Below are 13318 nucleotides of genomic sequence, written 5' to 3' on the forward strand. Positions count from 1 at the left end.
CGTTTGGTGGGTGTGTGACATGCGCAAATGCAGGATGTGCCCTCATGGCTGCCAGGCAGAGGTATGGGGAACCGGGAGACTAGAGGCACAGTGTGTCGGGGGTGAAACTGCTGCCACAGGTGCCTCACAAAAGGAGGTGCCTGTGACGGTTCTGAAAGTCCTACAGAAGCCAGTGATGTCAACTGGGCCAGCTTCTGGACAGAGGGAACGCAAGTAGGAACTGTGCCTCAGAAGGCAAGTAGGAAACCATGAAAGATGATGCTACAAAGGGTTTTTAATGCTATGCAGAAAAGCTCATGACAACGAATGACGCAAAAAAGCAAAAAAAAAAAAAAAAAAAAGCCACACAAAAAACAGGTCACACGGAATGAACTCACTGTAAAAAAGAGGAACAAAAAGGCATAAAAAATATTCAAGGAAACTCCCCAAATGGGAAGAGCTTTGCTGTGCTCCTGAGGTTTGAGTAACAATTATGTTTTTTCTGCTTTCTTATGTCTCTCCATACTTGTTTACTTTGTAAACAAAGTGCAAAAATGATGAGGTGGGATTCTAGCGCATGGAGATGGGGAGAGGATGAGGAGGAGGAAGACTGAGTCACTGGCAGGACCCATGGTCAAGTAAAAGTCATCTGAGGTTGCTAGGGACGGACACAGAAGAAATTCTCCCAGACAGTCAACTTCACTCTCCTCTGCCGAATTAATACCTGACCACACTTTTCATGGCATTTCCAAAACCAAAAGGGGCAGAAAATTGTGAGTAGAAATTGAAAGTGGTTCAAAGAGAAGCAGAGACTGAAAATAAGAGGGCATCAAAAAAGGGTTTGCACCTAAGACCAGGAGAGAGGAAGACACAGCCATGCAGGGCAAAGACGCACCCAAGGTTCTGAGTTGATATCTTCATGGAGGAAAATGTGGTTCCTGTTAGCTTAACCAGTACAGCCTCAAGACAGTAAAAGACAGGGGCATGAGGGAGCACTCACACATCCCTCTGTAAGCAACAACCTGGCCTCTTCCAAGAAGACATCTCCTCCCACCATGAAGCCTCAGAACAGACACCCTGGCCAGTGCAGGCCTCTCAGCACCTCTGTCCACCTACACTTGAAAAGCAAGGGAGTGTCCCGCCCTACCATGACCCATCCCCACAACCTGCCTATAGTGCTGTTCATAAGAAGGAAGCCTAGCCCATGCTCCTCTCCTAGGGATTGCCACTCTGCATCCCCGGGATGCCCAGGATGCAGTCACTTTTATATAACTTTACTCTTTTCCATAAAGGCATCCTTGGTCAAGGTCAGGCATGGTGGCTCATGCCTGTAATCCCAGCACTTAGGGAGGCTGAGGCAGGTGAATCACCTGATCTAAGGAGTTTGAGACCAGCCTGACCAACATGGTGAAACCCTATCTCTACTAAAAATACAAAAAAACAGCCAGGCTTTGTGGCGCACACCTGTAATCCCAACTACTTGGGAGGCTGAGGCAGGAGAGTTGCCTGAACCTGGGAGGTGGAGGTTGCAGTGAGCCGAGATCATGCTACTGGACTCCAGCCTGGGCGACAGAGCAAGGCTCTGTCTCATAAAAAACCCCAAAACAAAACAACGAAAAAACCTTTACTCTTTTCTGTAAGAGCATCTATGGTCATGGCTGGGCACAGTGGCTTACCCCTATAATTGCAGCACTTCGTGAGCCCAAGGCAGGCAGATCACCTGAGGTCAGGAATTTGAGACCAGCCTGGTCAACATGGCGAAACCCATCTCTAGTAAAATACTAAAATTAGTTGGGTGTGCTGGCATGCACCTGTAATCCCGGCTACTTGGGAGGCTGAGGTGAGAAAATCGCTTGAACCTGGGAGGCAGAGGTTGCAGTGAGCTGAGATCACGTCACTGCACTCCAGCCTGGGCAACAGAGTGAGACTCTGACTCAAAAAAAAAAAAAAAAAAAAAAAAAAAAAAAAAAAAAAAAAAAAAAAAAAGAAGCATCCTTGGTCAATGTCCAATGAATACGGTTTTATGTTTCATTTAAGTAATTTTACCAACACCAAAAACTGTTGACGTTCAATGTACCCCACGGTATATCAGTCTTTGCAGAGAGCCAAGAACACAGGGAAGAAGGAGAATGAGGCAGGAAGCAAGAGAGGAAACGTAACAGCCCCAATTGACCACATCCTTTTCCACTCCAGGGTTATCTGACTGCTGAGGCAGTGCTGATACCAAAGTGTTTCAATCCATGCTGCATGCCTGCCACAGAAAACAGTATTGACGGGGGGAGGGAGAGAGAGAGAGAGAGAGAGACAGAGACAGACAGAGGCAAACTCTGGGATCTGCAGAAGTAGGGTGCAATCCTAATTCTGCCACCTGCTGGCTGGGTGACCTTGGCCAAGTCACTTAACCTTTTCAAACTTCCTCACTGAAAAGAGAGGGTGGTTGGAAGAACTGAATGGCATTTACAGGACACACAGCACAAGCCTGCCACACAGTAGGCACTGAAAAATGGTAATGCCTTACCGTAAGCAATTTAACTAATGCCCTATCTCTGCCATTACCTCTTAAAGAAACAGACCTTTGAGGCTCCCGTCTGCAACACTGCTATCACTTATATAATGTAGATGGAGCGGACCGCCCCCACTCCATCCATGCTCAACTCCGGGGTTACCTGCACTGTTATCACTGGCCCTCCATTCTGATAGAGGAGAGGCTTCATCTTGGGCAGAAGGACTCCCAACCACTTGTCCACAGCTGCCAGGTAATCTGAAAAACAAGCAAAGCTTAACATAAGCTTGTCTGACCCACAGTCTGCCGCCACATGCAGCCCAGGATGGTTTTGAATGTGGCCCAACACAAAATCACAAACTTTTTAAAAACATGAGTTTTACGTAATTTTATTTTAAGCTCATCAGCTATCATTAGGTTAGTGCATTTTATGTGTGGCCCAAGACAGTTCTTCTTCCAGTGTAGACCAGGGAAGCCAAAAGGCTGCACACCCCTGGTTTAACACCATCACACACCTTTCAGTACAAAGAGCCACCAGTGCAGCCTTATTACAGCAGGGCTGGCAGCAGAGATCGGGAAATACAAGACTGGACAAGTACCTTCTGAAATAAGTGTCTCATAGAAGTTGTCCCATGGCTGGGCATGGTGGCTCATGCCTGTAATTCCAGCACTTTGGGAGGCCGAGGTGGGTGGATCACCTGAGGTCAGGAGTTTGAGACCAGCCTGGCCAACCTGGTGAAACCCTGTCTCTACCAAAAATACAAAAATTACCTGGGTGTGGTGGTGGGCACCTGTAGTCCCAGCTACTCGGGAGGCTGAGGCAGGAGAATCGCTTGAACCCAGGAGGCAGAGGTTGCAGTGAGCTGAGATCACGCCACTGCACTCCAGCCTGGGTGACAGAGTGAGACTTTGTCTCAAAAAAAAAAAAAAAAAAAAAAGGTGTCCCGTATGTAGCTGCTCCTCATGGGACAAGGACCAGCGTGCCTGTATCCATCTGCTATGGTTTGAATGTTTGTCCTCTTGGAAACTCGTGTTGAAACCGAAGCCCCAATGTGGTAGCATTGAGAGGTGGGGCCTTGAAGAAGTGTTGGGTCATGTGGGGTCAGCCCTCATGAATAGATTAATCCACTCATGGGTTAATGGATTCATGGGTCATCATAGGAACAGGACTGGTGGCTTTACAAGAAGAGGGAGAGGCCGGGCGCGGTGGCTCAAGCCTGTAATCCCAGCACTGTGGGAGGCCGAGGCGGGTGGATCACGAGGTCAAAAGATCGAGACCATCCTGGTCAACATGGTGAAACCCCGTCTCTACTAAAAATACAAAAAATTGGCTGGGCATGGTGGCGCGTGCCTGTAATCCCAGCTACTCAGGAGGCTAAGGCAGGAGAATTGCCTGAACCCGGGATGCGGAGGTTGCGGTGAGCCGAGATAGTGCCATTGCACTCCAGCCTGGGTAACAAGAGCGAAACTCTGTCTCAAAAAAAAAAAAAAGAAGAGGGAGAGAGGTCTGATCTAGGACACTCAGCCCCCTCACCATGCGATGCCCTGAGCCCCCTGAAGACTCTGGAGTCCCCACTAGCAAGAAGGGCCTCACCAGATGCAGCCCCTCCACCTTGAACTTCTCGGCCTCCATAACTGTAGGAAATAAATGGTTTTCTTTATAAATTACTCAGTTCCAGGTATTCTGTTACAAGCAACAGAAAACAGACTGAGACAATGTCCGTGTCATAGGACACAAAGCCGGGAGCATAGAACGCATCCAAGCAACGTCCGCTGAATGAAGAAAAGACTGAACAGCGTGCCCTCCTCTCAGTCACAGGAAGGCTTCTTTTTGTGTAAAAAATGAAGTTCTAATCAATTATATATTTATACTGTCAAATAGGAATAATAAAAGTACATGCCACGTAAAGTTGGCACAAGGATTAAATGAGTTACCACATGTGAAAACACTAATAATATGCTAAGCGTATGAAACACGAGGGTGCTACAGTAAAACAAAGAAAGAAAACCATCATTTACATACTGCTCTGTCAAAGTGGACAAGAAATAGAAGGCACTGCAGCTACCAAGCAACCCAGTGACACCACCCCAGAAACTGTCATTTTGTTTCTATTTCTTTTTTTGAGACAAAGTCCCGCTCTGTTGCCCAGGCTACAGGGCAGTGGGGCAGTCAATCATGGCTCACTGCAGCCTCAACCGCCCAGGCTCAAGCAATCCTCTCGCCTCAGCCTCCCGAGTAGCTGTGACTACAGGCACGTGCCAGCACACCTGGCTACTTTTACAATTTTTTAAAGAGATAGGGTCTTGCTAAGTTACCTAGGCTGGTCTTGAGCTCCTGGGCCCAAGCAATCCCTGCACCTTGGCATCCCAAAGTGATGGGATTACAGGTGTGAGCCACCGTGCCTGGCCTGTCATTTTGATTAGCTAGATGCTACCATTGGCTGTGGAATATGCTAAGTAAATAGGAAGAGAAAGCATTGAAGTCAGTTGGTCAACCACAAACAGGGCTCAATGGCAATTCAAAGAATTACCAGTTTATCAGTAAGATCTGGTTAAGTAATTTAACGCCTAATTTCCTAGAGGTTTAGTTTGGTGCTATGCACTGGATGGTGATAAACACTCAGACTTTCACTAAACTTTCAGAAGTATTTGTGCAGAAGTACCCCAGCCTTCAAAATACCTGCCCCTTTTGATATACACTGTTGAAGCTTTTTTTTTTTTTGAGACGGCATTTCAGTTTGTCCCCAGGCTGGAGTGTAGTGGTGTGATCTTGGCTCACTGCAACCTCCGCTTCCTGGGTTCAAATGATTCTCCTGCCTCAGCCTCCCGAGTAGCTGAGACTACAGGCGCCTGCCACCATGCCCAGCTAATTTCTTGTATTTTAGTAGAAATGGGGTTTCACCATGTTGGCCAGGATGGTCTTGATCTCCTGACCTCGTGATCTACCTGCCTTGGCCTCCCAAAGTGCTGGGATTACAGGCACGAGCCACCGCACTCGGCCAGCTTTTTTTTTTTTTTTTTTGAGACAGAGTCTCATTCTGTCCGCTAGGATAGAGTGCAGTGGTGCCATCTCAGCTCACTGCAACCTCTGCCTCCCAGGTTCAAGTGACTGCCTGCCTCAGCCTCCTGAGTAGCTCAGATTACAGGCACCCACCACCACGCACAGCTAAGTTTTTGTATTTTTAGTAGAGACAAGGTTTCGCCATGTTGGCCAGGCTGGTCCCCAAACTCCCGACCTCAGGTGATCCACCCACTGCGGCCTCCCAAAGTGCTGGGATTACAGGCATGAGCCGCCGTGCCCAGCCTGAAGCTTTTTTATAAATCCTCTCAAGACATCTGTAACAACTTACCTGGGTCAGAAGAGCGGAGAAGAATGGACTCTTTCTCCAGCAGCCAGGCAGGTAATCCCCCCTAGGTCAGAGAAAACAAGCCATTATAGTGTCCATTCCATGAAGGGAGATCAGAGGAGAGAGATTACTATTAGCAGTTATGGAAAAGAATAAAGTCTTCAAGGGACAAGGGTATTTGAACTGGGCTTTTTGGTTTATAATTTGCAGGGAAATTGGAAATTGGAATACAGTACAATTAAGATCACTCTGCAGGAATGCAATGTTCTGAGGACCAAAGCCCTTATAAAGAATGTTCCTTTTAATTTCACAACTACCCTGTGAGGTCGACAGAGAAGACACCATGCTTCTTTTTTCTTTTTGAGATGGAGTCTCACTCTGTCACCCAGGCTGGAGTGCAGTGGTGCGACCTAGGCTCACTGCAACCTCCACCTCCCGGGTTCAATGCTCCTGCCTCAGCCTCTTGAGTAGCTGGGACTACAGGTGCACGCCACCACGCCCAGCTAATTTTTGTGCTTTTAGTAGAGAAGGGGTTTCACCATGCTGGCCAGGATGGGCTCGATCTCTTGACCTTGTGATCCACCCGCCTTGGCCTCCCAAAGGGCTGGGATTACAGGTGTGAGCCACTGCACCCGACCCATCAACTGCTTCTTACAGACGAGCAAACTGAGTTATGTGAGTGACCACCAAGAGGAGAGCCCGTGTCCTGACCCTGGCCTGCTTCTCTGTTTCTCTCTACCTGGGCACCTTGCCAAGTTAAAAGTCACCGGTGCTGGGTACAGTCCCAGGCTCTATGCCATCTGGAATGCGGTTTTGCTTTCATTCCCTTTGCCCCAGAGCTGCTGCCTGCCAGCTCCGACACAACAGGCCATCAGAGCCCAGACCAGCCTCACTCACCATTTCCCACTCTGCACAGATGTAGGGGCCGGGTCTCAGGATAACCAGCAGTCCCAGCTCATGAGCCAGCCGAAGAAAATATTCCACATCATGCTCCTCAGAAAATTGGTACTGTCCTGGGTAGGGCTCATGAAAGTTCCAGGGCACATACCTGTCAAGACACACACAGCCCCTTCTGGGATACTTGGCAGAGACGAGAAGAAGGAAGGGTGGGGAAGGGGCCTCTTGAGGCTAACGCATGGATAAGAGGGAGAAGGAGCTCTGGAAGAAAAATTATCCAGAATTTGAACATAAGGCAAAAGGGCGACTGCATTTCCTTTCCACGTTATAATGGGGGACGGCCCAATGGGCCCACCAAGGCTCCTTTCATTCTCCAGGGGAAGTATTTCGTTTGACTTAGTATTTACTATTGATTAAGGGAAAAACTTTGAAGTTACAGATTAATTTGTAGATTACTGCCTGGGAGAGAAACAAATGATTATTGTCATACAGAGAAGACAACTCCAAAGGTTACTCTCTCATTCACTGCCCTTTATGATATTAACCAGCTTGATCTCTAAAGATAACTTTATTTGAACATGCCTTTCTTGACTGACTATAAACCTCCGTTCCTCAAATTCTCCTTGAATTAGCTTTATCATCTGGCTAGTTTTCTCGGTAATGAGTTAAATAAATTTTTTAAAACTTTTATTTTGGGTTCAAAGGGACACGTGCAGGTTTGTTATATAGGTAGATGCATGTCATGGGGGTTTGGGGTACCGATATTTTGTCACTGCCTAGTACATGATATGTATATTCACCTCCTCCCACCTTCCACCCTCAAGTAAGCCCTGTTGTCTGTTGCTCCCTTCTTTGTGTCCATATATACACGATGTTTAGCTCTCACTTGTAAGTGAGAACATGGGGTATTTGGTTTTCTGTCCCTGTGTTAGTTTGCTCAGGATAATGGCCTCTAGCTACATCCAGGTTGCTGCAAAGGACATGAGACATGATCTCATTCTTTTTGATGGCTGTGTAGTATTCCACGGTATATATGCACTACATTTTCTTTATCCAGTTAAATAAATTTCTGACATATGTCCGTTGTATATTTGTTTGTAAGTCATGTGTTCAGCTTTTTATGATTACATTTTGCATGAATAATTGAATTGAGGTGCTCTGTGGAAGAGGAAAGAACTAAAAAATCCAGATCTCCTACATAAATTTCTAAACTGTCTGTAGAACCATAAGCTCATAGGACATATAGACCGTCCTGTTTGGCAGCCTCTTGGGAGCGGCCTTGTTATGAATTTTCACAGCAGCTCCCCAAGCTAATCAAACTTGGTGGGAACACTTTCAAAAAGCAACAACAACAACCGAAAACCCCAGAATTAGATGAACACTAATTCTTATTATTTAAAAATCACAGCCGGGCACAGTAGCTCACTTCTGTAATCCCTGCACTCTGGGAGGCCAAAGCACTAGGATCACTTGAGGCCAGGAGTTGAAGACTACCACGGCAAACACAGTGAGACCTCGTCTCTAAAAAAAAAAAAAAAAAAAAATCAGCTGGTGTGGGAGCAGTGCCTGTAATCCCAACTACTCAGGAGGCTGAGGTGCGAGGATCACTTGAGCCCACTTTAAGATTTCGACTCTAAAAAAATTGTTTTAATAAGTAAAAATAAAAATTATATATGCCTATGTAAGGCTTAGGAAAAATAAGAATATCTTGCTAAAAAGTGGTAAGAGACATACTTCTGAAGAAATCATTTTTAGTAAGTGTAGGAAAAACTCCAACCTCTACATCCACTGACAGAAGGTTGTCAGGAATCATGTGGCGGGAGGTAAAATGATGAAACCTTCTACTTGCTCCTCTGTCTACCCACAGACAGCACGGGATACAGAGTCTGACGTAACGGCATCCATTACCATCACAATGCTCTCTTTGAAGGCCCTGGGCTGTGTGATTTTGTGTGTGTGATCCCATGATTTCAGGGTTCCTTGGAACCGTCTTGGTCTTCCAGAAGTCAGTGTTAGAATTATAATTAACAGGTGAACTTGGGTTCACTCTGCTGGTGGCCTTTGAACCAGAATAATGAGTGAGTTCTCCCTCACTATCTATCTTAGGAATCTGCCTCTGGGTTTTCTCACTGCTTATCTGTGAAAAGTTATCAGCAATCCACATCAGCACTGCATCAGAGCAGCCAGCAATACCAACTTTCTTCCCAGTTAGTTAGTTACTTTACAACAGCAGAAGAGATGCAGAGAGATAGCTACTGGGGCAATTCTGTACCCTGAAGTTATATAATTACCCCAACAAAGAAAACTGAATTTCAGAAATCTACCTAAGGACAAGGCTTATGCTGTTATTGGGGCTCGGAAGCACCTTGGCATGCTGAGTACTTTGAACTAAAGGAGACTGGAAGGCCTTAGGAGCAAATATCATTTCTCTGACCTTCTCCTGCTCTTCTGTCTCCCACCCCTCCTCCTCCCCTGAAGCAAGTCTAACCAGAGTTCCTCTTCCCCAATATGGGTCATAGAAATCAGAAGCCCTCTCCCTCAAGGCAAGCCATAAAACCTAGAAAGGCCACCTCTCCCTTCTCCCTCCTTGACCCTCATTGCAGAAGGGTTCTGCTCCATCCCCAGAAGGAAGGAATGCCACCCAGAGAGGTCGAGAAGAATCTGAAGAGGCAGGCCTTGTGGGTTCCCACTTCAGTCCACTACTACTAAGTTACAACCTTTCATGGAATCTAAGCGTAAAAAATTTTCCTTGGGGTCTTCTGTTCTGAAGATTCCTACGTCAGGTAAAACTCTGATTCAGGCTGGGTACGGTGGCTCACACAAGCAATCCCAGCACTTTGGGAGGCTGAGGCAGGTGGATCACGAGGTCAGGTGATCGGGATCATCCTGGCTAACATGGTGAAACCCCGTCTCTACTAAAAATACAAAAAAGTTAGTCGGGCATGGTGGCAGGCCCCTGTGGTCCCAGCTACTCAGGAGGTTGAGGCAGGAGAATCACTTGAACCCAGGAGGCGGAGGTTGCAGTGAGCCGAGATTGCACAGCTGCACTCCAGCCTGGGCAACAGAGCGAGACTCCATCTCAAAAACAAGCAACAAAAAACCACAAAACTTTGATGCGATAGATCTGCTATGCTTTTCTCCTGTGAACCTACCTTTTTCTATGACTACAGCCGTCCCTTATGCTACAGCTGCCTGCACACCTTCCCTTCCCTTCAAATACCAGCTGCACCTCTGACCGAAGATAGGGCCTGGGGCAAATTTCAGTTTCACCAGCTATAAATGGGAACAATGACAACTCTCTCAAAGAAATGGAATCACTGGTGTAAAGGGCCCTATATCTGGCAAGTGCTCAATCACTGTTACTTCTGTTTGCTTCCCCCATCCTTTGCCTTTGTAAGCTGTTTATTTAATGATTTCTGACAATAAAAGACTGGAAGAGTAGTTAATGATCTGAAGAACGGCCACTCCAGCTCAAGACAATCCCCTCCCACAACATCGCACTGGACTATTCCCCATTTCTGAGCAATAAAATAGCCACCCTGAGGAATACGGTTGCATCCTCTCTCCAGAGTGGGTGTTCAGGCCCAGGTGAGAGCCACGTGCCCTCCTGCTTACGTCTGGATGGTGTTCAGACCGGCCATCTTCATCTTCAGCAGCCGGTCCTTCCAGTAGAAGCGGGGCACGCGGGAGTAGTGAATGCTTCCTGAGACGTAGCGAAACGGCTGGCCGTCCTTGAGGAAGCGGTCCTGGCTATAGTCCATCTCAAATATCCTCTGGCTGGCATTCTACAGAGCAAGGATGGGGTCACATGAGAACTTCCACCTCCTGCATTTTAGAAGCAGATCCTTTGACAGTGGCAAGTGACTCTCTGCCTCTTTCATTTGTATAACGCGCTGATGGAATTAATGCTTATTTACTGAGCTATCATACAAACCACTGCTAAGTCAGGTCCACCAGGGGTACTCAGGTAAGAGGAATCATCGAAGAGGACCCACATGCAGGATTCCATAAGGCTTAGCTTCTCGAGGCCAGCACTGAGCCTATGATCAGTGGCCGAGATGATATTCCACCGGGCTGTTCATAGGGCTCAGAAACATCACACACACACCCTTGTGACTGTGACCTGCCTGAATACTGGATGCACCACAATAGTAATGTCACTCGGATAACCAAAACCCATTCAGAAAATCCAAGTGTAACATACAGGGCAAAAAGCGATGGATTAAAACTCCAGCGCCCCAATGCCCCATCCTGGGTGTTGCTCTGAATCCTAGAGTGACCTGGGCAAGTCCCGTCTCTAACCCTACCACTCTTCAGCCGTAACTATCCAGGGTATTGGACTAAAGGAATTTTAAGGCAATATTTTTCCAATTGTGGGCTGTAACCTGATTTATGAGTAATAAACTCATTTTTGGTGGCAATAAGCACCTTGTAAAAATGAAAGAACTGTCTGGGCATGATGGTTCATGCCTGTAATCTTGGCACTTTGGGAGGCCGAGGCAGGTGATCACCTGAGGTCAGGCATTCAAGACCAGCCTGGCCAACATGGTGAAACCTCATATCTATCAAAAATACAAAAATTAGCCAGGGAAGGTGGTGCATGCCTTTGTAATCCCAGCTATGCAGGAGGCTAAGGCACGAAAATCCCTTGCACCTGGGAAGCGGAGCTTGCAGTGAGCTGAGATCATGCCACTGCACTCCAGCCTGGGCGACAGAGCAAGGCTCTGTCTCAAAAAAATAAATCAATAATAAAAATGAAAGAATGGTAGGCACAGTTGCTTATGACTGTAATCCTAGCACTTTGGGGGGCCAAGACTGGAGGATCGCTTGAGCTAAGGAGTTCAAGACCAGCCTAGGCAACACAGCAAGGCCTCATCTCCACACACACACACACAAATCAGGCATGGTGGCACACGCCTATGGTCCCAGCTACTCGGGAGGCTGAGGTGGGAGGATTGTTTGAGCCCAGGAGGTTGAGACTGCAATGAACCACGCTGATGCCACTGCACTGCAGCCTGGGCGACACAGCAAGATACTGCCTCAAAAAAACAAACAAAAAAGGCAAGAAAGAAAATAGAGTATATTACACATAGTAAAGTATTACTTTATAAACATTTTGTTATATATACATGTGTAGAACTGTATATGTATGCATGTATATTTGGTTGCAATGTGAGATTTATTTCTATCAAGCAAAAATTTAAGAAACACTGTTTTGGGGTCACTTCAGGAGCTAAAATGCTAAGATTTTGAAAGGAAAGACTTCAATGGGTTGTGGGGGTGGGGGTTCAGCTGTTAAGCCGAGAGGAACACTGCCCTCTGGTGGACAAGGCAGCAACAGGCCACAGGTGCCAAAAGAACCAGGGTTTTAAGAAACCATCTGATTAGTGCCGTTATGGGTCAGATTCCTTGTGCATCTTTAGCATCTTTAGGCTTTCAAAGGTCACAATCTAGCTTTAGTCACAGTAGCATCATAATCCATGGCGGCTTTGAAGCTATATTTGGAAGCAATTGTGGCAACATGAGTCCTATAACACATGCCTGAAGTCCAACTGGGGAGCTGAAGTTAAACAGCTCAGAGAAACATTCATAGAGGCAAATGGAGAGCTTTACTGTATGTGAATTACATCTCAATAAAGCGAAATAAACACAAATAGCTAAGAATCATTTTTGAAAAAGGGCAAGTATCAATTTAACATCACACCTTCTAGTAAATAAGGCTTTAACTTCCGTTCAAAGCAAAAGTCTCCTAAACTCACAAAAATATAAAAATTATTATTATTTTTACAGAGTCTTGCTCTGTCGCCCAAGCTGGAGTGCAATGGTATGATCTCGGCTCACTGCAACCTCCGCCTCCCAGGTTCAAGCGATTCTCCTGCCTCAGCCTCCCAAGTAGCTGGGATTACAGGCACCCACCACCATGCCCAGCTACATTTTTGTTTTAAGAGAGGTGGGGTTTCACCATGTTGGCCAGGCTGGTCTCAAACTCCTGACCTCAGGTGATCCACCCACCTTAGCCTCCCAAAGTGCTGGGATAACAGGTATGAGCCACCACGCCCAGCCTAAAAATTATTTCTTACAGTGGGTGCCTCAATGGATGCTCTTGAAAACATTCTCATAGTATGTACATGACTAAGTGTCAAATAAGGGCTCTTCACAAGTTTCCTAAGTTCAAAGGTGGCCCATGAGGTGGGAACATTCATTAGACAGGTAGGAAGCCAAGCAACGTCTGGCAGAGTTGGGAAAAGGGTAAAGCTGTTTGAAATCCGCTTGTCTAAGTCAGAGTTCAGAGGAGCAGGAGATAAGGCCGGAGAGAAATGATGGTGGCAGACAAGGGAATCTGGCCTTCGTCCCACACACGTCCCCTACCTTCCAATGACCTCAAAGTCCAGTCTAAATATCTCCCCTCCATCCATCCACAAATATAATAGTACCAAGCGCCTATTATGTGCTGAGTAATCACAGACAAGAACCACACAGATGTGGCCACAACCCATATGAAGCTTCCCTCTAACCTGGAAGAAACCCAAGGGTTAATACAGGGAGGTCGAGGCAGTCAAGTGAGGGTTAGAGCAGAATGCTGCAACAGAAG

General features: G+C 46.7%; 1 protein-coding gene across 4 annotated transcripts in view; it reads right to left on the minus strand.

The window, feature by feature from the left end:
• Positions 1-13318, minus strand: part of GLB1 (galactosidase beta 1) — a 95586-nt gene that overhangs the window by 60379 nt on the left and 21889 nt on the right. For all 4 annotated transcript variants that reach the window (XM_017521696.1, XM_017521698.1, XM_017521697.2 and 1 more), the window contains exons 2-5: positions 10342-10511; positions 6727-6877; positions 5833-5893; positions 2646-2740 (exon numbers count right to left, since the gene is read on the minus strand). In XM_017521696.1, the coding sequence (XP_017377185.1) occupies positions 2646-2740; positions 5833-5893; positions 6727-6877; positions 10342-10511 (477 nt within the window). The remainder of the gene's footprint in view (positions 1-2645; positions 2741-5832; positions 5894-6726; positions 6878-10341; positions 10512-13318) is intronic.

This window comes from Cebus imitator, unplaced genomic scaffold (genome assembly GCF_001604975.1).
Source record: "Cebus imitator isolate Cc_AM_T3 unplaced genomic scaffold, Cebus_imitator-1.0 Scaffold21, whole genome shotgun sequence".
Classification (NCBI taxonomy): domain Eukaryota; kingdom Metazoa; phylum Chordata; class Mammalia; order Primates; family Cebidae; genus Cebus; species Cebus imitator.